Genomic DNA, 26,256 nt, shown 5'->3' with positions numbered 1-26,256 from the left:
AGTAATGAATGTTATTCCCGGTTCATAGTCAAAATTGCCCTCGTTTTCGATTTTATTTCCAATAGCTGAACCAAAATAGAATTCCTCAGAGTTTATATTTTTTTTCGCCAGCCTATATGCCTAAATGGGAAATACAGATGCATCAACAGAATTTGTACCGTTGTATACTTTTTGTCTCTGATGTAAATGTCCCCCTCTTTGAGCGTGGTACCCGAGTGATGTCGATCTGCATCGACGAGTTCTCATCTCATTTCACGTGCGGAAATCTCCAGTGACCTCCTGTTTGAGCGTAGCTCCTATCGATCAGTTGGCGCATTTTATCCTTTTATTTTCTTGCCTTAGATGTTTTCAGTGCTTCCACTAGTTATTTCACCGCTTTTCGGAGAGATACATCTACGCGTTCTGCCCACCATGAGTTCTTGGGGGAAAATCAATCCTCGGCCTCCTTCATCCCGGAGCGGCGATCTAATTGAATCCGCGTTGCCCACGTTGTGTCACACGAACACGTCTCGGAGCGCAACGTCTCCCTGCTCTTGGGATTCAGAGCACGCCTCGCCCCAGGCTACTAGGATCGCATTTCGGGAGCCCCTGGGTGCCGAAACGAACGCCCGACGCAAAGCCCGCTGTAATGAGGTTGTTCGATTGAAAAATGGCTGAGGCATACTCCTCCCCTCTCCACCCAACTTCCACCTTCTGTTATTTTTTGTCGTCGCCTGAGCGTGCACGTAGTAATTCCGTCATTGGCTGGAAGCCTTTTTCATTAACCCTGGCAGAAAGCGTGGCTTGGAGATTCCTCTGCGTCAAGCGAAGACAACAAAGGTCGCGGTGGGGAAAGGCGAGAGACACGCGTGGATGGCTGGAGAAATTGCTGATCTTGTTGTTGCGGTGGTGATGATGGCAATTCGTTTTTATTTTTTATTGTGGCCTTCGTCAACATTCTGATCTCTGCCACTTATTTTCTTGCTTTTTTTTCGCACATTTAGTTTCATAGACGTTTGCAACACCTCTTTTCACACTTTATGGGGTTGCATTCTTTCGAAACCCCTGACTCCTCTTTAGGGCGTAAAAGTGCTCGTTTAAACTGTCGTTGAAAATTGAAAGCGGTCATTTGAGGCTTTCTCTCTATGAGCAGGTAATGTTCATAGGATTATTTTAGCCGATATAGGGCGAAAACAAGTTGGGGATTTCATCATGACTACTGAAGCGCTTTCTAAACGAGTTTCCTAGCGTGCGTTTCCGAAATGAATTTTTATTTTTTATGATGATACCTTATCCAAAGGAGGTACTTGGGTATGCAGGAAGGGTTGGATGATTTGCGTCGTATTTATAGGCACGCGTGTAGGAGTTCTCTAGGAACCGTGACACACAGCCAAGAATGAATACAAATGAAAGATAATAAAAGATTTTAAAGTATACACTATCCCACTGATTAGTACACATTTTCTGCCTTCGATAGGCTTTGTTCTCCATAAAAAGATTTATTCCAATAGTTGAGCGATGTCGTGCATGAGGAAAGCCGATCGAGATCTGTGCAAGTTGTTCATTTGTAAAGAATTGCTGTCTTCCAGCCTGGCCCAGTCAGAGGCATGAATATGAGATCACAACTGATGGACTCACTTAATAAACAGTGCTGTAGAAAATTTTTGTGTGAACACTTTCTTAGCAGCACTGGGCCTCCAACGCAGCAATGTTATAGGCAGAGAAGCAAGATCACTCAGATCAAACTCAAAGTTGGTATTTCAATGGCGCGTAGCCTGTTTGAGTTAGCGAGGTGACAGCAGTAGCCCGTTGACATGAGCGCGGCCTCGCGGCTTCTAGTTCTTCACTGTCTGCGTCATGAGGACGAAGGCGATGCATGGTACTTGCAGATGGAACCAGAACTGGCTCCATCTTCCAGGACTGGTTCCAGGAACCAGGACTGGTTCCAGGACCGGAACCAGGACTGGTTCTAGGACTGGTTCCAGGACTGGTTCCTGGAACCAGGACTTGTTCCAGGTTCAGATGGAACCTGGTTAACCTCCCTGCCTTTCATTAAATCATTTTCTCTCTCTCTTGAAGATGGAAGAATTTTTATGTAGTTGCACGTATAGAAATGTACGACACATATCCAAACACATATAAGGGACATATACCCCTTGTGCCACATTAGCACAAAGCCATTCTGGGACATGTGCTAAGAATGGCCACATAGCCAAGAGCACATACCGAGTGGCCTAGCTTATCTATCTGGACACATATACAGCGACACACATCCAGTTGCCCAGTCCTGTCTATAGGCACATCCCTAGTGTCAGATATCCTGTGGCCCAAGTTCTGCTACTTGGCAAGACAAGCTACTACCACGAAGTTGCTCAGTCGGGCACGTACCTAGTTGCCCAGGTTGTCACCTACATCGGCAAGACAACAGTTGGCTGGTTGTTGCCTATATAGTGCCAAATGCCCAGTCACTCAAGTCGTGTACTCGGCAACACAGATGTGAGTAGCACGTTTTATATCCGGGCATGCACGCAATGGCACATACCATCTAACCAGGCAGTTACGCAAGCAGCCAGAAGCCAGTTGCCTATTGGGGCACATACTCCCTGGCCCAAGTTCTGTTTTACTGAGTAAGGCAGCAATAACCAGAATTCGCAAAGCAAGGAGAGTGACAAAGATTGCTTGAAAAGATTGTATGAAAATATTAGTGAGGGACACACTATATAGAACACTAGTATTGTTGCAATCGGCTGTGAACATGTCCGCGCTTAAATTGGAGTCATTTAAGCACAATAAACAGGGATTACCTTATCACATATTTCGAACACGCCGCGCAAGTAGCATGACGTCTTCAAGAAGGACCATATATATAAGAGGGGTCGAAAATACATCGTTGAGTCATTATATTTCCGGCTCAAGCTAGGATAGCAGCTCCAGGAGAATATCTCTACTGATATCGTAATCTGTCACTAACGCGATTAGTAATGTGTTCAGAGGGTAGCTTGCTTTCTCGCAGCACGGCTCGCAACAGCATTTCGGCGCGCGTTTTCTGGTCGAACACAACGTGGTGTACGTTGTGGTATTCAGGCGTTTGCTGCCAGATGGCGGAGAATCGTTTTTGTCGGGCAACAGTGTTCGTTTGTGATAGCTTTCATTCACCAATCAACCATCAAACAGTATTTAGCATAGCTTCTTGAACCGGGAAAGTGGCACTAGCGCATAGACACATGTGCATTTATCACAACAAAAAAGGGGAGCCCACGTAACTTGGGAGATTTTATCCAACCATTCCTTGTTGCCGTAATCCGCGGACTGAGGAAGAGTGAGAGTGTCTTCGTTGCACTGGAAAAGCTATACCAGCACTACTGCTATGTCCACGTGCACTGGCCTCGACTGAACGCTTTAGTTACGTGTTCAGTGAATAATGGGGTTTTACGGGCCGAAATCACATTTGATTATGAGGCGCGCCGTAGTGGGGGACTCCGGACTAATTTTTACCACCAGGATAATGTTTAACGTGTCCCCAAGGCACGGGACAAGGGGGTTTTTGCGTGGAAGCTTGGGCGTGTTGGTGATTCATTGGAAAAAACACAGCGCGAGAAAGACAGGGACACGAGAGAGCAGCGCTGTGTGCGTGTCGCTCTCTCGTGTCCCTGTCTTTTTCGCGCTGTGTTTTTTACCAATGGGGTTTTTGCCTTTCGCCCGATCAAAATGCGGCCGCCGTGGCCGGGATTCGACCCCACGAACTGGTGCTTAGCAGCGCAACACCATAGTCGCTAAGCCACCGTGGCGGATAGTTGCATGTTTATTATGTGTCCTTCTGCATGTTGTATGTTTATGTGTCCAGTGAACTTTATCCAAGCTCTTCAACGAGGGAAGGAAAGCTGGAAATAACGCGCTGCAAGACAAAATTTTAAGACCTACGGTGTTCGGTCGCCAGAGGTCTGACGACTGAACATCGTAGTGCTTATAATTGTATCTTGGACCGTGCTTTTTTTTCATTGAACAGCTTGGTTAAAGTTAGCTGGGACCCCCGGTATAGAACTGCGTCACTTCAACAGTCCCGATCGTAACTTAGAGTAGAATGTAATGCCAGACGTATGACCAGGCAAAGCAACCATTAAAGAATGTTTATTTGTCTAGTTTACTGAAGTGCTAATGGTTGATGTATTCGATTTGTAGCCCTGTGCCTTCCTGTGCTCGTTGAAAGTGGTTGCTCTACGTACTTAGAATCTGCTTTTATGTCCATTTGGGCTGGATACAATATGAGCAAGTACATTGTTAGTATGAAAATGTTTCCTTGCGGATATCGCCACTTTTATGTACCGCAGTCAAGTATATTACCCAGAGTCGTTTCTTTTTCTTGTAGCGAAAATAGGTGCAGCGGCCAACTGTTAGGAATCTTACAAGCATTGCTGTGGTATATCTAAAGATAGTGGTCTGGTCTTGTTTTTTTCTCTTCGCAGTGGTGCAGCAGCAGTACGAGATTCGCGTCTACGACGACTTCGTAATCCGCATGAACACCGGCGTCCTTCGGTGCCACGTTCCGAACTACGTCAGAGAATACGTCGTTGTGACGTCATGGGTCCGCAGCGACGGCTTCATCATTTCAGTGCAAGCTATACCAGGCAAGTAAAAATTACACAATAGCCGCCAGTATACGGTAACGGCACTGGAGCTCACTTTCAATAACTAAACGTACAATCGACCTAACCATCTTCAGCGAGTGTGTGGAAGTAATTTTAACATCATTTATATAACACTGTGAGTGATGATGAAGCCGGGCAGTAACCGCAGCACGCCATGCGAGGAGAGGCACTATACATCAAAGACGAATTGGAACAAGGCTATATCCGCGCGCAGACTTTCAATGTATACGAGATTCCACGCTGCCAAATCGATGGCATAGGCTCCACACGGAAAGATTGCTCTGCTCATATGATGGCAGCCATTTGTACGGAACTTCTCCACATTACATGACGGTAAAGAATGCCGCAAGAAAGGGCCGTTATAGTCAGAATTGTATTCAATGAAGCTTGTTGGTCAGCAACGTCATTTGCCTATATTTCTTCCACTGTCGGCTGTTCAGACTCGTCTTAGCACATTATCCTTTCGACATCATGATGCCCCTCAGACCACTGTTAGAATTTTACAACATGGTTTCCGATACTTTATGTAATTAGCAAGATATCGAGTACCCTCGTGAACTTGGGAAAGCAAGCGCATTGCTCTAATAACCAGCCACCCAGTTGGTGGAGTTGATAGGCGGAAAAGCAAGCTGGCAGCCATTATCTGTTACAGCTAGCAGGGCTGTCGCTGCTACTTTACCCCCGCCTGCTTTCCTTTCCATCGATTTTCGGTAGCAGTTGCAACATTTGCATAATTAAGAAGAACGCGCAGAGATGTTAATTTCAGTAATTGCTTTGGCACAAATAGCAAGAACCGTGAAAGCTAAGGTCTTCTACCAGCCATTCGGGCTTGCCAGAATAAAAGTACGAAGCGCTAGGAAAGAAATTTAGCGTTAAGGTAACCACGCGGACGAAACCATCGGTGCTGCTTTCTATCGCAGAAGAGAACATGATGTTTCCTCGGTTGGAAAAAATCAGAGCGATAATTAGTCTCACTTTCCGAGGTTCTAAGCTTTCACGAATCCCGCCATATTAACGAGTTGCTTGCGGACGTGCGAATTAGCTTAGGCTTGATTGCAGCCTTCGCGGCTGACGTTCACCAGGTCGTTTTTTTTAAAGGGTGCCTTTTCTTTTTTTCTTTTTTGTATGCAATAATGCAGATGAGAATTCCAAGTACGTGGCATTTACGACGGGAGAGCTGCACGTTCGGCGTGCAGGGCCCGAAGACAGCCATCACTCGTTCCAGTGTCAGACCAAGGACACACTCACCGGTGCCGTAGTCAGCAGCATCACGGCTGGAAAACTTGTGATCACTGGTAAGAGACTGCGTTCTGTCGTAACTGAGAAGTGTCTATTTTTGTTTTGCATGATTTGTATGTTATACAAGCATAGAACGTCTGCATCCTTTGCCAGTGGCTACTAATGAAAGCATACAAGAATGTTTCTTCTGTTTCAAAGTTTGAGGGCCATGGGATCTGAGAAAACGTAGACTTTTCGACTAGATTACGACGCAACATTACCGAAGGATGGGAAGATGAGTACCAGAGTATGTGCCCCGTCTTAATAAGTATACAGCGCTGTCCGAGTTTGCACACTCCGTCAAAGCATAATGTCGGCTTATCATTAAGAAACTTGGTTCGGCACTTATGCTACAGACAACAATAAGACAATAAACAAGAACGATGACTATGTAAGTGCCCATAGTTCTAAAGTAATACGCGAGTTACACAGGAGTACACCAATTCCAAACCACAAATCCTTCGATTGATTCATTCACTGGTTTATTCATGCAAGTGGTCTTCCGAAACAACACTTACGATTTATTCATGAAGTGAAGATCTCGTTTTCTTTTGAATTTTTAACAGATAGTACAAAATATCTGGCGTGTGATGAAGAAGTAGTTACAGTATCGCTATTTCATGGAGTTGTGCGCATGACATTCGCCCATTTGCTAATGCAAAAACTAAACCCAACACAAAGCTACGCATTGTGGTTTATTCTTTGAATTCTGGGGCTTCAGGAATCAAAACCACGATTTGATTATCAGGCACGCCATAGTGACGGGCTCCAGATTATTTTGACCACCTGGGGATCTTTAACATGCCCCCAGTGAAAGGAACACGTTTTTTTTTTTTTTGGCATTCCACCCCCATCGAAATGCTGGCGCCGTGGTGGCTTATTCTTTCAAGCCTGCACTACTATTACCGCCACCTTGAGTGAGAGTAACCTGTGAGTGGCGTTCGTGTCGTCTTGTCCTTCCCTTTCTATCACATCTTCCCACGCTTTCTTCCTAAGTATGCGTTTACCATCGACTCCACCTTGTCTTTTGACAGAGCCACACTCCAGCATCCCGGCCAAGGTGATCCACTGGAGCCGCCAGGTAGAAGGACCGCAAGGCTCAGCAGTGTTCGTGCCGTGTGAGGCTCAGGGCCACCCACAGCCTTCTTATCGCTGGTACCGCCAGTACGGTGCTCGACTACGGCCACTGCTGCCCCTTACCGAGCCGGGTATCGTGCTCGTCGGTGGTACGCTCGTGTTTCGTCGGGCTTCGGTTCAGGACAGTGCCACCTATGTGTGCGTCGTCAGCAACGGAGCAGGCGCTGAGGAAAAAAACGAGATACAGGTCCTGGTCACAGGTGAGTGGCAATGGTTGGCAAACGGAGGACGTTAATCCAAATGGTGGGGTATTCCGCAGCAAAGACACACACAGCTAGAGCTATGTGAGACTTGAAAGACTCGAAAAAACTCGAAAGGCTTGAAAGAAGCTGAAAAGCTGTGAAAGTCTCAACATCGCAGGGCTGATGAATAACTTAAAGTGTGCGCGGATTTAGCAACAATTATTATCCTCTATAGGCCAAGAACGATCTACGCCAGCGCCTCCAAAAGAACTCCGCACACAAGGCTACCTCTGCGCCTATCAGGTTTTACGCTATACGGGCCTATATATATGTATAGTCTGCGTGATATCGCGGGATTCTTTCTGTACGCAGTTTATTTAGCCTTGTGTGCCTATACAATCATTCTCTTATCTATCTCCGGGCCCCTTCCCTCCGTGCAGGGTAACCAACCGCAACTGCCTCTTGTTAAAATCGCTATACTTTAATAAATTCGTCATGGCCTCCGAATTTGCGCGCGCTAGCAGGTTTCACCCCGGCCGCCCCATTCGCACGGAGAGAGCGTAAGTTGACCGGTGGGCGTGGCTGGCTCCTCCGCATCGCGGCGCTCGAAGCCGAGAAGCGCTTGGATTTAAAGTGGACGGAAGCATCTTCCGGGCAGCTGTCGAGAAAAGCAAGAGACGTTTAAATTATTGGCGGAAATAGAGCAGGGAAGAGATTGATACGACCATATCTGTTACAGGAATAGGTAGCGGTACAAGGTAGATAGAGAAATTTCGAGAAAGAGAAAAAACATTGAAGAGATGTATATAAAAATGCTGGAATAAAAACATGGATAGCATAATTGAGCAACTCAAGCAGGCTAGGCGACTATTTGTCACCGCCCCAGTTTCAAACCTAAGCCAATAAATCATCATAATCATTTTATTGCGTCGCAGAGGCTTTCGGGTGCTCCGACACTGTTGCTGCGGCTTGGAAGAGGCAAGAAAAAAATTCTTCTGCGCTTCATGTGACCCCATCCTGATTTCCCCTTCCCTGGTCAAATGGGTGGAAAACCGCGTGCTCTGAATGGTATCCGTGGGTGACGTGATTCAAGGCCCGAGCGGCGACCTCTGAGGAACAGGTCGTCTGCTATCCGATTCGCACGCCCTACAAGTGTGTCGCCGTCAAGGTACTAGATAGAGCATGCTAGATAGCTACGCGCGGCTTTTCTCGCGCCGACTGACATGAGAAGCCACATTTATTTTCTCATTATTATTGCGATAGCAATTATATGGACACTCCAAAGCAGATTTCTGCCGTCGGCGTCGCCGTCGCCGTCGCCGTGAGGTTCCGTATGACGTCAATGGAGATGAAATCGTCGCCGCGCGCCGCCGAACGCTGTATGTGCGAGTGAAAGGGCGCGAGGGACGCGCGCTTTCACGGGGAGTGAACGCACGGCGGAGAACAAACGCGCGTTCTGTGCCGTGCTCCCTTAAGGGCTGCAGAAGTAGGCGTGTCTTTCCTCCTTTACAATCACCATATATGTAGAGCAAACGCGCCTTCTTCTGACGCACGAAAGGCCGTGGGGGGGGGGGGGGGGGGGGAAGGGGGGGGGACGTTTAGCTGCGGCACCAAGAGAGAGAGAGAGAGACAACTTTATTCGTCAGAGTGGGGAGCTAGTTCATGGGCTCCTCAGGAAGGCCAGATGGCCGCCAGGCGATGCGTGACGGCGACCTCTTCGGCTCGCTCCACGGCTCGGAGTTGTACGTCCGGACTGGAGCTAAGCAGCACTTCCTTCCCACGATGAAGGTGAGGGAGAGGCCAGGAGAGCGGGGGGAGGGGGATCCTCTTCGCAGTCCCAGAGGATGTGACTGAGCGTAGCTAACTCGCCGCACAGGTGACAGTATGGACTTAATCTATCTGGGTAAATGTAAGAGTATACGTAGGGGTTCGGATATGAGTATGTCTGTAACCTGCGCCAGGTGATCTCCTGACGCTTGTTTAGTTTACTTTGTGGTGCGGGCCTAGTGTGTCGCATAAGACGGTAGTACTGGGTTATGTCGTGATATGAGTGCAGGACTTCGTTTGAGGTCTCCGGGTACGGGAGGCCCACCGCTCGGCTGACGAATCCTCGAGCATGTTGGTGGGCCGCTTCGTTCCCTGGATTCCCCGCGTGAGCCGGGACCCATATCAACTCTACTGAGCGTGGTTCTCCACTGTTTTGTAGTGACTGTAGGAGCTTTAGTGTAGTGTGTGCCACTATTCCTCGCGCAAAGTTTGTTATGGCGGTTTTGGAGTCGCTCATAACTATACAGGCGTCAGTTGAGGCCACAGCCAACGCAATGGCGGCTTCTTCTGCTTCGGTGGGTGTGGCAGCGCTTAGCGAGCTTGAAGTTGTCTGTGCGGCACCAAGTACCTATTTATATCAGATGCTCCGGCAACAGTCACCAACGCCGCACGCATTTTGTGCGAACGTGGGCAAAACGCCGACGGCGTCGACAACAGTTCTGCGTGTTGCCGGTGCTGCTGCATGTCCAAGTTTATACAGCTGATAAAGCTACTATCATTACTCCGTATAGCTCTCTACAAATTTGCTATCGCAATTGATGCTTCGCCTTTCAGGTGAAACTGCGACAACTTTTTTTCTCTACGACAATCATACATTTTTCCAGGGTCAAGCAAACTTCAGCTAACGTAACGGGTGTGCTTGTTACGTTGTGAACCCTTTTAACGCGACTCCGGAGTGCGGCATCGATCGCTTAGCCGACGTGTGCGCTGCCGACGAACTGGCACGAGCGAATATGAAGACGAAGTTTGCTCGACCCTGGGAAAATCTATGATCCCCGTAGAGATAAGTGCGAAAGTAAATGTGTTTCTCATGCCGGTTGGCGCGACAATATAGCCGCGCGTAGCTGTCCAGTGTACTGTAGCACAGCAAAGGCCGTAGACACCGTGAACTCAAGCGCAAGTTTGGCGCGTCGTAGGCGCCAAAATGTGGCTTCTACGTGAACATCCAAATTCAAATTTGAACTGCTCGCCATGGTGACTTCTGCAGGCGGATTGTTGTTGGCACCACCCCGCTCCACCGTGGGCTTCGCAGTCGAAGGCATTGAAGAAAGAGCGCAAGCAACGCAAAGCGAAGGGAATCAAAGGAGATCGTTGATTCCAAGTAACTCCGCTTCGGCTGAACGCCTTGAAGTACTTCTTGCTGCAAAGTATTTCTGACATAGTGTATTTTAACGTGAAATGCATTTATCGTCTTCGGTAAATAATTGGTTAAGACCACTTTGACATTATCAAAATGCACAGACGACTAAACACTGCACGAACATTTACACGCCATATAAACAGTTATCGCGCACATTCCTAAACATAAATCCACACCACCATTACATGGCATTTTGTTCATAAACATTTCACCTTTATCTTATTATTCCTTGCTGCTGGACTCTATTCCAGCGTGTGGTCGTATTTGCCAAAATGCATATTTTTCTTGTAATAAATTTTCTGCTCAGATTCACTGATTATCTTCAAAGGTTCTTGTAAGCCAGTGCCCTTGCTGATCAAAATAAACGAGCGCCAGCTGAACCTTAAAGCGGATATCATGTTTCATGCGTTTGATATCAAAGCACGCCCAAACACAAAAATACTACAACATGTGCAACAGCTGGAAATCACAGGTTTCAAAATAGTCGATGTCGGCAAATGCTTTTGAAGTTGAATCCTTTATTACATAAAGAAACACATGAAATATGTGAAACGAAACAAATAAATTTATATAACACAGCAGCTCAAGTTTTCTTTTTTCCACTTACGGTTTCCAAATCGGTTTTACTGTTACTTGAAATCTACCGTCCAAAGCACTATCCTTTTGAGAACGACTAGCGTGGTTCAAATACTTTTCATTTCTTCAGCCACCGCTCTTCCTTTCATTTAATGTACCTTCAAGGCCTTCCGGCTATACGCAGAGGGGCAGGCAAGCTACACAGTACAAATCAGTACATACAGCACGGTACGAACTTTGGAAATAAGAAAGAACAAAGAAGAACACAAGTTCCAGAACAGTGTACAATATTTCGCGGAAACCAAAACGCCTAAAACCAAAACGGGAACCAAAAGAGCCTAATCAGAGATAATGGGAAATCAGGAATAACAATGTAATTAAACAGCAATAATTAGTGTTCCATATTCATTGTAGCCGTAACCTTGCGGTATTTTCAGTACATCACTTAGCATGTTTCTAATTCAAATTAGGAGTTCACCGCACGTGCCTCAAGCAATGTTAAGGCCCATTTGCCCCTTCGACCTTAGAGCTCGCAATTTCACTTTTTTTGTCGAGCAACCCTTTTAAGGCTTCAGAAAAAAATCTTTCAGAAAAAAGCTCCCTGCACCTCATGATATCATTGCAGCGCTAGTATCAGCAGCACGTTCGTTTTGACCTTTACACCACTTCTCGAACATCTACATCAACGATTGAGCCATATTTTCGCTCGCCCCACTCAATTTTGCTTAAAATCTAAATATCAGAGCAATTTAGGGTGCCCGCCCTTGAGGAGGCTTAGGATGTTGAGAAAACAAATGTTTTATAGCGTACAACTAACCGTAGATGATATGTGTGTAGGCTTTTCTTAGTACCACATTTGTCTTCTAATCGTTTTTCAACGCGCTATTCATTATTCGTTTTGTTATTGCGCGATAAAAGGAAGGGGTTATTTTATTCGTTCATTTTTTTAAGTAGCAACATAAGCACTAAGCTAAAGCACTAACGACTAGGCTGAAACCTTCAGCGCTGTGCAGCCACGTGGCTGATAAAGGAAATATAATAACCTTCCCGTTGTTTTGTGTCATTCTTTGAGTAGTTTCTGTTGTTTCTGTTGATTTATTTCCAGCTTGGATTCAGTAAATCTTTTGAGAAAATGCAAAATATATCGACGAAGGCTTTTGCCAAGCTCAGAAATAGAAATAAGAAATAGAAAAAAAGTAACGTGCAGCGCCCAATATCTTTCCAACAATGTCAGGGCCCCCTTATAGCTAACGAGTAGAATAAGGCACAATGCACAGACATGTATAGTATGCTGTGAGGAAGAAGATCGGCACGCTGAACAGCCCCGTTTCGATCGTGTGGCTCGTACCCAGTTCGCTCTCTCGCTACGCCCTACCTGCTGGTGCTGCGTTTCTCGCTGCTGCTCTCGACCCGAATAAACCCCCTTTACAATCGGTGGAGGTGCCGGATACTACAGGAAATCTTGAACTTTGCAACCGGACACTAGATCCCGTCTTCATTGTGCCGGAAGAAGGACCACCACAACCACAAGCCGCTGCTCCAGTGAATACCTTGGTCTGGCCCGGCCCGTTACGACAACGCGACCCGCTTATCTTCAGCGGTATACAGAAGATCATGACGTAGAAGACTGGCTACGAGCGGGTGAGCATCCACAACCACTGACACGGCACCCAAGAACTGAATTACGTCGTACGTCTCGTTTTATTTGAGCGGTATCGTCGGCGTGTGGCAGCGAAACGACGAACGTGATTTCACGACGTGGTCGGCCTTCAAAGCTAGCGTAACGGAGGTATTCGGGTGCCCCGCCGTTCGCAAGTATCACGCCGAGCAACGTTTGCGGGGTCATGCGCAACGGAGCCGAGATACATTTACTAGTTACATAGAAGATGTTGTTGACCTCTTTAACCGCGTTGACGTCGCAATGGCTGGCTCCGAGAAGGTCAGGCATATTTTAAAAGGCGTTGAAGACGACGCCTTCCAGATGCTGTAGGCGAAATATCCGGCAACAGTGTCTGAACTCATCAGTTTCTGCCAAAGCTTCGATGAACTACGCAAACAACGCGTAGCCACCCGCCATCCACTCCCTCGTGTGGTTTTGGGTCCCGCCTGTTGCTGCTCCTGGCCTTTCGTCGAAGCTCCTTCCCAAGTACCACGGGCCCTGCCGCGTGGTTGCGCAAACATCACCAGTTAATTACGTGGTAGAACCCGTATCGCGCTCTTCCGATATCCGTCGTCGCGGGCGAGAGAATGTGCACCCTGACCAGCTCAAGCCATACTACGAAACGCTTAACGCTGCCTATAGGTCGCCAGGTTGGCTGCTTTATCATATTGGGGGTGACTGTGAGGAAGATAGGCGCGCCGAACAGCCCCGTCGCCATCGTGTGGGTCGTACCCAGTTCGCTCTCCGGCTACGCCCTACCTGCTGGTGCTGCGTTTGTCGCGCTGCTGCTCTACGACCCGAATTAATAAACCCCCTTTACGGTGTGGAAATTTGTGCGTGGGATACTCCCGTGAAGTGCTGACGCTCGCAGGAATGCGACGGGTCGTCTAGGCCGATTTCACGTCATCTACAATAATGCAAGTGACGTTCTCAGCGTCGAGGCTTGATAATCGGGAGCCTCACCTACCGGGTGGAGGAAAACCAAATCTACCACGTACAATACAGTTTAAAGGGAGGGTAAGCTAGGAGTGGTGAATAACGTGTTCTTGAGTTGTTTTTTTTTATTTTTGCAGGACTAAGCACATACCTTCGATTTCGTTGGCGTTAAGCCCATAGGTGCCTAACAATACGAGCGCGAAATAAGTAAATTCTGCGGAAATGCTCGTAGCGCAGGCATGAATCTGACGTATGTAGTTTTGAATCATATTGAGCTTCGTGCTCCAATATTCGTTTCAAGCTCTTAAGTTTGTAGGATAAAGGGATACAGGATATATATATATATATATATATATATATATATATATATACACCAACAATTGCATATAAACCTACGATCGCATTCGAAGCCGTTACTATTGGCCTGGCCTTTCTACTAGTGTGGCAAGGTACGTCGGTTCCTGTTCTCCGTGTCAGCGTCGCAAACTCCCAACCTCTGCTCCTGCCGGCGAATTACTGCCTATTCCGTGTCCCAACGCACCATTTGAGGTTGTTGGTATCGACCTTTACGGCCCCCTTCCTGTTACTGCAGCTGGCAATCGATGGATAGTGACCGCCATCGACCACCTGACGCGCTACGCTGAGACAACCTTAGCGATCACTGGCTCAGCTTCAGTAGTTGTTGAATTCGTCCTTCAAGCTATAATTCTGCGCCACGGTCCGAAGCTGAGCCAGTGATCGCTAAGGTTGTCTCAAATTATGCACGTAAAACCCCATAATTTGAGACAACCTTAGCGATCACTGGCTCAGCTTCGGAAGTTGTTGACTTCGTCCTTCAAGCTATAATTCTGCGCCACGGTCCTCCTCGGGTACTGCTAAGCAACCTGGGAAAGGGATTTCTCTCGCAACTTTTAAACGAAGTCCTGTGCGCCTCTGGTAAAACCCGCAAAACAGCTTCGAGTTACCACCCACAGACTAACCGCTTGACAGAGCGATTTCATCGCACGCTTGCCGACATGATCGCCGTATATATTCAACCTGATCACAAGAATTGGGACAAGCTTCTACCATTCGTCACTTTCGCCTACAACACGAGTGTTGAGCGTACCACCGGCTACTCGCCATTTTACCTAGTTTACGGACGGTAGCCTACTTCCCTTCTAGACGTTCCGTTCTTCGAATATCCTGTCAACCCATCTACGTCGTCTAGCGAAGAATTCGTTTCACGACTCGCCCAGTGTCGCCAGCGTGATCGCGTAAGCACAGCGGCCAGACAACAAGACCGGAAGATCATTTACGACACATTCCATCGCGTTGTATCCTTCCGAGCTGGTGACGAAATACTCCTATTCGACGCCCCTTCGCACGCTTCGTTTATGTGACAAGTTTCAGCCGCGATTCATCGGGCCCTACATAGTCCTCGAGCAGACATCGCCCGTCAATTATCGCGTGACTCCTGCTGTCGCCGCAACAGACCGCCGTTGTCACAGCTCCGAGGTCATTCATGTCTCCCGCATGAAAACCTTCACGCGGCGTTCTTAGTCGCCTTGACCTGCGGCCAGGATGGCCGCTTCCACGGGGGGGGGGGGGGGGGTGATTAGTGTGGGCATGCATTACTCATCTCTTCGTCATCTGTACATTATCATCATCATCCTACGTTGCTCGATCCTCGTCTTCAGTTCTGTGTACTCACCATCATCGGGTGTGTGCCTTTGCTAGTCACTGCCGAGTACTCGGGCCGAATAAACGTCGTGCCAACAGAGCCGTCATCATATATATATATATATATATATATATATATAACTTCGAGACAACCTTAATATAGAGGACACAAGTACGCTGCATTTAGGCGCTTATATGGGCATGGTGGACTGTGCAATTATGGAAGATGACGCATTGCAACGTCCACGTCTCAGATTTCAAATCAGTTGTCCTTGCTGAATCAGACACAAAGAAAGGAACAAAACTGGGTAGCATTAGCCGCCTCCACTGAGAGAAATGAGAGGCTTGTAATAGCTGATCTAGGTATAAATTAATACCGCACATAGCCTTCAGGTTTATATTGTTTTCTGCATTACTAAAAAGTGTCCACAAAATATCCTTCTTTAGAAAGTTGTGTACGCTGGTTTGCCCAGAAAAATAATTTCTGGTGGAACCATGGGATCGAGTAAAAAATATGCCAAGACACGGGCAATGAGGAGCCGTGCCTGTTTGCAAATTACATGTGCGGCAATCGACTCGGGCACAAAATTGATGTTCTCGCTACGGGAATAGCTGCGAGAGCGCGCAAAAGCAATAACGACTCTTTTAATTAATTTTGTCACGTTTAAAACTAATGGCTAAAAATAGAATTGACTTCATTCTCCGCAGGGGAATATCCCACGGTGGCTAGACCCAACGATTGAACAAGAAGCTCAGCGTTCCAGAGAAAGTCGTTGCGATATATATATATATATATATATATATATATATATTAACTTCCACCGTTGTTTAAATATATATAACAAGTAGTGATCAGGCCTTCATCAATTTACTACTTCTTCGCTTTTGAATACCTGCCTGTCTGGCCTCAAATTTGTCTGTTCATCTTTTTTTTTGTAATATGCGCAATGAAATTTTTACTTTTAATATATTCGCAACCACCTGATATAAATCGACGAGATCACTACTCGTTGATTCTTTTTTTTTTGTCCCTGCTGCCATGTTCACCAATGCAACGCACGAGACCCAGACAATTATTTTGCAATATTCTCGGCGTGTCAGTGGTATGCGGATCCTTGCTTTTTGGCCATATATCTTACCTCTGTTATAATGATGTTCTCTGTACTTCTCCTACATTTATTGGTATGTTGCCTTAGCCAATCTTTAAGATTGGCTGCCTGCTTTGTAGCCGGTATTTCCTTCGCAGGAGGGAGAACTTAAATGACGAGTATTGTTTAAAAAATTTGGTGTTTTGAAAGTGATGACAGTAAACATAAAAGGCAAGAAGACAGTATATTAATAAAATTCCATCTTCGCTCACGGTAAGGCTGTTGACAACGGTGCAAACTGCAATGCATTTCCGAAAGTGTCTAAAGAGTTTGCAGATGTTGCAGAGTATGGACAATTACGTGAAAAATCATCACTATAACGAAAATTTACCCTAGTGACAAATATCAAGCCACCTGCATTGAGAAAGCGAAAAAACTTTCATTTTTATTCTGATTTTTGATATCCATCGCGTCACTGTAAGGGCCTCGGTACCTTGCTTTGCACGTTAAGCAAGCTATTGTAGGCTAACCTAATAAGCAAGATTGCCGTCAAGATGCAACTCCATAGGTCAATTGTTTAGGCATGGAAATAAAAACACAAGAAGATCTCCCGCGTCTTTCATTTTCCTAGTGTAATATAGCAGTATTTGTATTGCAGTAGCATCTATATGCGAGAATCCCCTCAACGGTAATGATAATTACAGAGTTTAACTGAAGGCCAACCTTGGGCTGTATCACATTGTCACTTCATCGGGTTCATGCACTACTGAAGACGCTGATCTTGTGCTGACTTTGTTCCGGCAGAAGCCGCAGAATGACCGCTTGATGAGCGAGAAAGAATCGCATCACGTATCGTTGACCAAATGTTTGTTTGCCATTAAGTCAGCGTTTTCGGTGGGAGTGCATTTCAGCGTTTTAAAGAGTACAGTACGCAGAATCGGTACAAAGGGCACCACAAAAAAAAAAAAAAAAAACTTGTCACCTACTGCACATATCGCACGTCATTTCTTTTGCACTTTCTCGTGCTTTTCACGGTTCCTGATATAGTTGTGGATAATCACCGCTATGACAGCGCAGAACATGTTCAGAATATGTTCTACATCTATTTAATGGACGTGTATAGTATCTGATAGCAGTCCAGGTGTTTTTTGCTTGTTTGTCTTTTTTTTAGAGAGATAGACTACCAATGCATTATGATACGTATATTGAGGCAGGTAGTCGTAACTGTGGAGTTCTAACGTTGTTAGATATAAACAAAAACAACTATTCTAAAAAAAGCACTGTTTACAAAGACTACTTGAACGAACGCGACTGAACGTGCTTGCATGTACAGCAATGTGCAGAGGCTGGTGTGTAAAACCTGTAGCAACTGCAAGCGTATAATGAAAGGCGTACTAGTGAAGCTGGCTGAAATGTTCAGAAGGCAACAAGCTGAAAGTGAACACAAGAAAACATGTTTCTGAGCAAATCTAGTGATGTTTTAATTTGAACGTGGCTCATATCTTCATGATCTAGGTACGAAAATAATTTTAGCAAGCGGAAGTACCAGGGTAGTAAAGTGTTTGTACTACAACATTCCAAGTAATCCCACCTTTCAAGAATGCATTACTGAAGACGACAGAATGCGCAAAATCTATGGGATAGATAGAGCGATTGTGAAGAGGAAGTGTACACATTATTTTTAGACGGACTTTCTTTGCTAGCCGTCTCACAAAACTAGTAGCGATGACTTGATGTGCTGACATGGTGGATTATCTGTAGTTCAGGTTTGAACCTGAGAGTTCTATGTGGCGCGCTCCCAAAAGTCTAAGGATGGGCGTTTAAGCCACTTGCCTTGCTGGCTATGACCCCTAAAAAAGGAAAAAGTTACGACAATGTAGAGTGGCGCGTTTCTGAATAGGCTTCACTTCTAGGGCTTCACTCACTGTTTCACTACGTGTAATTTTCACAATTTGAGAGCAAGATACTCATGTCACTCTCTAAGCAGTTTTCATAGCGAATTCATGAAAGGCGTGTATTTTTGGCGCACTGTTAAAGGGAATTGGAGCATAGGAGCTTTTCCACGTGACTGTATTGCATGCGCTTACCAACCTGCGCAGCGCAAGTGTCTGGCAGGGACAGGACAAATGACCTAAAGCACTCAGTGTAATTGAAAGGGACAATGCACCAAGACGACGTCCTCATTTTAACGCGACAGCGTTAAGGGCACCGTGTCGCAAAAAATCCGGCATCGGCTTCGACGTCGGCGTCCGTCTGGCGGAAATAATCATGTCGAACCACATCATGCCGAACCACCCCAACCACACACCTCCGTGTGCCGCAAGGTGTTAGTGAAAACAAATTGAATTTCTCGAAATAAAATCCGTCAGAAAAATTGAAAAGTACGAATTAACCACAACCTACAGGCATGATAGTGTCGGATTGTAATTTGAATAAACGAGAAAAAAGCCTGATGAGCAGCTAGGAATCTTTGAACGCTATCGCGTTCCACTCTTAAAGGCGAAGCTCAAGCGTCCTCCTATTCTGATAGTGTTTCGCTGTACTTTGGTTCTAGGCAACATTGAAGAGAATGTTGAAAATCGAGACTTTCTAAATTTTTGACACGCGCGCGCCTCGGGGCAACAGCAAACAATTAATAAAATAATAAAAAAGGTCCCAGGGTCTTCACATTTTGATATAAGACAGCTTCAGTTGCTCCTGTAAAAATTTATTCCCAGCAATGCATTTGTGTTTAAAAATCAAGCCGACTTTAATGGGTTCAGTGTAAGCTTGGTATTTGTAAGCTGGCTTTCCTACGTTTTGTGTGTGCAGTGAAGCCTACACATAAAGAAAAATGTGATGCGAACGGAGCCTGATAACGCTATCGCGTTCCACTCTTAAAGGCTAAGCTTAAGTGTCCTCGAATGTTATGTAGCACGTACTGAGCAACAGAAAGCTGTATCGGCAGTTTCTCATGTTGCTCTACAATCTTCTCATTGAGACTTTTCTAATTAGTTGCGGCTTTATATTCGCCTGTCACAATAATCACTCCCGAACAAGAAACTTTTTGAGTCGATCCCCTGCTCTCTATATTTTTTTCTAGGTTTTTGTTACACCTAATGGTATTAGTGCTGGAATAAAAGCCCGTGTGCGCTTTGTATTTCTGTCCGAATTCCCAGTTTCCGTGTCATGCATTCTGCATGATCATCTTTCTCGGCCTAAAACTCTTTGTCTCCTTGTAGCTTCAAGACGTTTTTCAACTTCTTTGCGTGTACGGTTGTTGTTGCGCTAATCCTAATTTGGAGAATAATGGTAGCCAAAGTGGCATTCCAAGCGGTGTCATAATTTTCATAACGGAATTTCCAAAACGTTGGTTACAGTTTCCAAAACGGCAAAGCGCCAGCGCTGAAATGCGCTTACTACGATTGTATTATGGCTAAAAAAAGAGAAAAATAAAAAATGATTTGATATCGTTGCGGTGTTCGTCATGAGCCACTGTGAAGTTTGAGGACGTCCAACATCCCAATATAATTATAAGTTATTACCGTCGTGAAGTGCACCTGGTTTCGAAAGAATGTGTCTTGCAGCAACTGTTGAATCCTTTTTCGTGTTTTTGTAGTTTGTCAGGGACATACTTCCTCGAAGCCTTGCCTGCATTGCCTGTTTTCCTTGGCAGTGCAATTGTTGCTAAATTTATACAATAAATGGAACGACTGCATAGTCCCGTTCAATTTGGAGTATATATTTATTAGTGGATTGTAGAAAAGGTGACAGAATAAATGAAAGCGCTCCGTGCCACCCAATGCCGATTTTTTTTTTTTTTTTTTGCTGTCACGCCGAACATTTTTCGCATGCCAGTCGACGTCGCAAAACCTTAACAAAAGAAGAAATGAAGAGCGCGAATTTAGGCACAGCACTCTAAAAGCCCTTCCATTCAGCCCATTTTTCTAAAAACGTTGCTCGGGCCACAGTGCACCATGCAGCATACAAACTTTCTTTAGGTAGAATTCTTGGTGCATTTGCGTTTTTTTTTAAATTCTTGTGAGATAATTTTCCGCCTGCTCTGAGTGAAGTTCAGCTTAATGTCTTTTTGTTTTTTTTTATCATGTCAGGCCGCATGTACCTTGCGCATTTTGTTATTTATGTTCAGCGAAAACTAACTTAGCCTCTAGAAAAACAATTACCGAGAATCTTTCAATGAATATCCAATTTTCTAGAGCAAGAACACTTAGGAAAACATAGCATTGTTCTGAGCATGTAATCTGCGGCACAATATAAGTCAGTTTATTATGGTGACTGACTTACTAACCAGTAACGTAGGGTGCATTGATAATGTGTTTACCTGATGGTTTCAATAAACACGTAATAAATACCAGGTAAGAATAAAAATTACAAGTTAAATAAGCTTCATATTTTCAATAAAATAAATAAAAATATTGAAAGTACTAGAAAGGGCACCATATAACCGCTCGGAGCAGAGAGAAAAACATGATAACAATTCAACAGTTGACCTACGGCGGCGGCTGTAGCCCTGTCGTCCAGCCTTACAATTTTTGAAAGGCATTTTGTTGCTTTCGATTAGTTTCTACTGGCCTTAGTAAACTTTCAGTTGAAATGCAATGGAATGTCGCGCATGATCTTTGCAAGGACACTTTCTTGGGTATTTCTGGATACGCATTAACCTAGCACTGGGACTGCTAGCCAGCGCCATTTAACGTTGATGACTGCGGATGTGGAACATCCTTTAGACCTAAGTCGTCGCATAATGCGTGGTCCTAGCAACAGGGAACTACAGTGCAGCCTAATATGGTACATCAAGGCATCGTGGCTGCATAAGTTGGGACCCTTGTTCTGCGAAGAGTGACAAGAATAATAGAAACCCCGTTATGGTCAACAGCCGGCAAGTGATGGTTCTCTCCCTGTTCTGCTCTTCCGCTTTCCACAGAACCTCTGGAAGTACAAATGTGGCCCAGAACCCGAGAGGTGCGCTCCGGCGACTCGGTGACGCTCAACTGCAGCGTCTCGGGCTTTCCCGTGCGGTCGGTCACGTGGTCCAAGGATGGACGGCCAATCGTGGGGCCCTCCGCTGCGGGAGCCTCAACGTCGGCCGGCAGCAGCGGTTCGTCACTGTCGCGGCGCGTGCTGATGCTGAACCGGTACGCGCTGAGGATACAGGCGGCGCAGAGCGACGACTCGGGCGTCTACCAGTGCCACGCCACGAACGAGAGGGACTCTTCGCAGGCCCACGCCTACGTCCACGTGAAGTGTGCGTGAGCGTTTACGTGCCTTGCACGAATATTCTCGTAGCCGCCGTGCTCCAACCGCGGCTTCAGGCTCTTTTTGAGACATCGCTTTTAGTGAGCGTTTAATGGCTAATACAGCATGAGTGCATGAAGTTACCAGAACGATGCTCATCAGATCATGTCCATATGAAAATACCCTTATCCCTTAATGCACTTGACTGCCAGTTGTTCAAGCGAAGATGTGCGAAGGACGCCAAGTCACGCAAAGGTGAATACACCCTAGAAAGCATTCGATCGAAAACAAAGTTGCCGACTTCTGCTCTTGAACATAGGAAGGATATTTATTGTCGGTTTACATGCGTTTAGCTTATCGGTTGAAGGGCCTATGTAAGGCCACAGAAAACGATTAGGGAAATGCAGCTAGTCCTCCGGCAATTAAAAAGGCAGCCACGAATGTGAATACAGCTTAGGCAGATATGCGGTTACTGCGTGGACAGGTCGGCACAGTGCAACAAGAAGCCTGTAATTATTTGTGACCTGCGGGAACATTTGCGAAATGCCCTCTGTCTAATCAAGGCATATAAATACTAATGCCGCTAGCTGCGCTACCTTAGAAGCTCCTTCTAAATTTGGCCTTGGTCTTTCGGTACATCACGTGAATGCACAATAAGCAGCCATTGGAAAACAATAGAGATGCATAATGCAACTATACTTCCGCAAACAAAGTAGGGGCGTAGTTTTTCCGCCGGATAATTTCCCTTTACTCCTGACAAATGAACGGCCCCGTAATTTGTTCTAAATGATGGGTAGCGCTTCCCCTTCCCCTTCTAACTGTTTCCGATCTCCGTAATGACGGTCTACGAGGACGTTTTTGCTAGACAGAGCAGTTACTGGTGATCGTCGACTGTCCGACCGTCGGTCCCTCCCCCACTTTCGCAGCAGAGAAACTCCGAACGCCCCCTTTGCCTGATTCGAGAAAGTGTCGCCCACTAATGACTTTAGATAACGAGTCATTTCTTGAATGGCACTCCATGGTATAAACAATCTCGAACAACTTACTTTTAATACGTGCCTCCTTTGTGCAGCGGAACCACCAGTGCTGGTTTCACACTTTGAAGACATCGTGGTTCGACGAGACGAGCCAGTGTCCCTCCGGTGTGCTGCCACAGGAACGCCACTGCCCCAGATAACGTGGGCTGTTTATGACGTCCAAGTTCAGGACTCCAGCCGAGTAAGCACCGTCTGCCAAAGTCTTGTTGTGTTGACTAAAGCGTCTTGCCTGATTTGAAGAAAACCTAAATTTGCGACAGAACGAACCGAGGAAAGAAAGAGAAATATTGAAAGGTTCCTTCTCAGTGAGTGAGAGATAGGAAAAGAATGAATAAATCAACGTAAGAGGCTTAAGGGGAAAGGCAGCCAGTCTCGTCCATGAAAAACGTAAACGTTATCGTAAACGTAAGCGTTAGTGAGCAGTGACTTTTGCCATTATACGAGCCGATTATGACCGTTTTCCTTTCGTGCCACCTAATCTATCTTGTAACCTCGCGTCTTGCCTCGCGACTCGTGAAAACGTCGTGTTATGACGTCGTGGTACTAAATGCAAAGAAGTGCACTGCAGCGCACCCTAACAAGTCATTTCGCAGTTTCATATTGGTTATCGGGTGAGAAAGTTGCAAACATGACAAAATGTGGAACGTTTAGACGATGCTGTAAGGTGTACATTTTCTCAATACGTAGCTGATAAAAATTTAACAAGAGTGCAACATTATATTCTAACTGCGGAAACACATTTACTACATATTCGAATATGTTTATACGTAAACTGCCACTTACTAAGGCAGGTATCGGCATATGTAACTGACCAAAACTGGGAGCAAAACTAGAGAACGAGAGAAACTAGAAGCCAATAGTGCTCCAAATACACTTCTGAGACTACTGTGAGTCCTGTTGCTGGTTATTTCAATTATTTGGCAAGGACTGTACAAAAGTTTAAAAAAGGGAAGAGTCATCTAGATATCTTAAAATATTAAAGTAAACTGCTGGAGCAAATAGTATGAGATAGGAAAAACTGAAGTTGAATCCAGTTTTACCAGAACGCAAAAATTGAAGTTGAATCCAGTTTTACCAGAACGAAGACAAAGTGCTGTTGAATTACAAAATTAAATATTATGCATCGGCTATACATTCGGAGTTTCTAAATATTATGTATTCGATATGACTCGCTGGTTGAAGCAATGATGGCAATGAACAGTACGAAAAAATGGAGTATGACAGGGGAAACTTTTTCTTAATGAAAACCTTGCTTCCAAATGAGAAAGTCATATAAAACAAAGCTACAATGAGTTATCTTGGAATTTTAAACAGTTAGTTCTTATTACCGAATTCAAATTTAGCATGCCAGGGAAATTGAACAGGTGTGCAGCAAAAACCTCATAAACGGTCGAGATGCACTGCAGTTTACCTCATCTGCCTATTTCTTCCACTGCCATTTGCCTGACATTCATGGCGCGTGCCCACTGCACACTTCGCTGTGATGCAACAGTTCTGTGATGGGTCCTTACGCAGTTTCGCAATATCATTACGCAAATTGCGGGTGAGGCGAGTACTGATTAGCACGGGATTGCAGGAGCGATCTGGTGCTTACTTGGAGAGGGCCTCATTTTGAAAAATTGCGGCTGCGTAGTTTGAACAGAACACGTGCCACCCGCATGAAAGTTAATGATTACCTCGTAATGTCTCTCATTAAATCAAGTGTCTGTCCTATGCGGCTGACTGTGCCGACATCAGACATCGCAATGGCTGTACTGAGGAGTTTGACCCTGCTTCCGAGATGCATGCACGGTTAGGGCTATAACGCTGGAAAGCAAGGAACGCCATAAAGATTGCAAAACTTGGTCGCCCTGTCTCTCGGAAGGATACGACGAGTAGTTGACGTGACGCAAGAAATATTAAAGGGTCGTAAGGTGTCGTTCCAGGTAAAAGGCTTTAGAGAGGGTTTAATTGCGGACTTGAGCACGAAAGGCCCCAAGAGAGGACAAAGCTAATTTAAGTCAGATTCCCGTGAAGTTTTGTAGCTGTCATATGGTTCTACATGTCTAGCTTCATATGTGGGACGATATAAAGTAGTAAAAGGCTAATCACATCTTCACATAATTTTATTACCTTAAAGACCCCCGATTTTGGGATATTACATAAGGGGTGGGTACAGGTATAAGTAATCGCATATACAAAAAAGAAATTATTCGTTAAATATGGCAGTTATACAATCAGAAAATGTAGATAGGCAGGTGGTTGCAGTGACGTCATGTGGAAAGCCATTTCAGTCTATGGCTGAGCGAGGAAAGAACGATGCAGCAAATGGTGTGGTAATTTAGAAAAAAAATTGAGGCAAGTAAGAACTGCGGATTTATTAGAAAGATCACAGTTGTTCCTTTATTCTTCACTGTACCGAGATAATAAACGCATCTCTAATATATTGTATCAGATGCAAAAATCACTTGTTAAAAAAATCACCATACAGTGTTGGCGTACACGGGTCATCAGATTCAATCATCAAATCCAGGGCCTGTGAAATTATTGAATAATTTGATGCTCAAGCTAGTATAGCTCGTACATGCCTCGAATACTACATCTGGAGACAAATAACAAAAGTTTACAAAAAGACATAAAAACGCAGGCGCGTGCGAAGCGATTGCCGCAGAAAACAGGCTCGTGTGTTCGAGGTGTATAAAGACATAAGAAGGTAGGACGCGGCAGCATCATTTGGTGGCTTCGGGTGGCGGCGCCTCGCAGGTCCGTGTCGGCGACTACGTGAGCCGGGATGGGTCCGTGATCAGCTTCGTAAATATCACGAGGGTCAGGCCCGAAGATGGCGGCGCCTACCGTTGCGAAGCGTCCAATGAACATGGTGCGGACGCCCACTCCGGTCGTCTGAACGTGCTCGGTCCACCAGCGGTGCACACAATGCCCAACCGAACAGTAGTGGCGGGACGCAGGGCCATGCTGCATTGCCCGTACTCCGGATTTCCCGTGACCAGGGTCATTTGGCGTAAAGGTGAGTTCATTAAGTACACGACTCAGTGATAGAGCAACGTGCAACGCACGAACAAGCGTGATATATGATGGTAAAGTTTATACTTTGCGACCAGGTGGTCATGATTGATGTCTGACACAAGGGTCAGGACAGGCGATGCATATGTATATAGGGAATAAGGCGAAGAAATATTCAAATGGCAGCGAGATACGGAGGTGTGAAAAGCGTATTTAAAAATAAATAGCGGATGTAAAATAAAAAAAAAATGCTACACATTTGCCCTAGCATCAGAGAATCTAGGCGGCTGAATCTCTATAGGTTACATTTTATCTAAGCGGGCATGAAGTTATCCAGGGCAGAACGTCGAGCCGCGTAAACACCAGCCAAACCACAATGATTCCGCTGTGAGCATAAAGGAAGTGAAATTCCTTCCCTTAGGTCCGTGTTATCTATCAATTCTAAGCTTGAATTATACCTGGAGCAACCTTCTTAATTTTAATATAACGGGAACTAAATTTAGGTAGATGAAGAGCTAATTTTCCGCCGTTGGGATCAGAATTCACAGCTTCCCTGTAAAGGCTGCGCTGCAACTATCTCAGAAGTACATTGGTGTCTCTCGAAAGACGCCAATATAGCCATGAAAGTGGAGGTGCAATTGGCTCTCCACTCT

The 26,256-nt window shown here is 45.6% G+C and overlaps 1 protein-coding gene across 1 annotated transcript in view; it reads left to right on the top strand.

Annotated features, from left to right (window-relative positions):
• LOC119448799 (Down syndrome cell adhesion molecule-like protein Dscam2) overlaps window positions 1-26,256 on the top strand; it is a 117,351-nt gene that overhangs the window by 72,849 nt on the left and 18,246 nt on the right. The window contains exons 3-8 of the mRNA XM_037712014.2: window positions 4,443-4,604; window positions 5,765-5,920; window positions 6,938-7,240; window positions 21,256-21,576; window positions 22,639-22,784; window positions 25,346-25,607. Of these exons, the coding sequence (XP_037567942.1) occupies window positions 4,443-4,604; window positions 5,765-5,920; window positions 6,938-7,240; window positions 21,256-21,576; window positions 22,639-22,784; window positions 25,346-25,607 (1,350 nt within the window). The remainder of the gene's footprint in view (window positions 1-4,442; window positions 4,605-5,764; window positions 5,921-6,937; window positions 7,241-21,255; window positions 21,577-22,638; window positions 22,785-25,345; window positions 25,608-26,256) is intronic.

This window comes from Dermacentor silvarum, chromosome 4 (assembly GCF_013339745.2).
Source record: "Dermacentor silvarum isolate Dsil-2018 chromosome 4, BIME_Dsil_1.4, whole genome shotgun sequence".
NCBI lineage: Eukaryota > Metazoa > Arthropoda > Arachnida > Ixodida > Ixodidae > Dermacentor > Dermacentor silvarum.
Note: the sequence above shows the minus strand (reverse complement) of the source record. Positions and strands in the feature narration are given on the sequence as shown.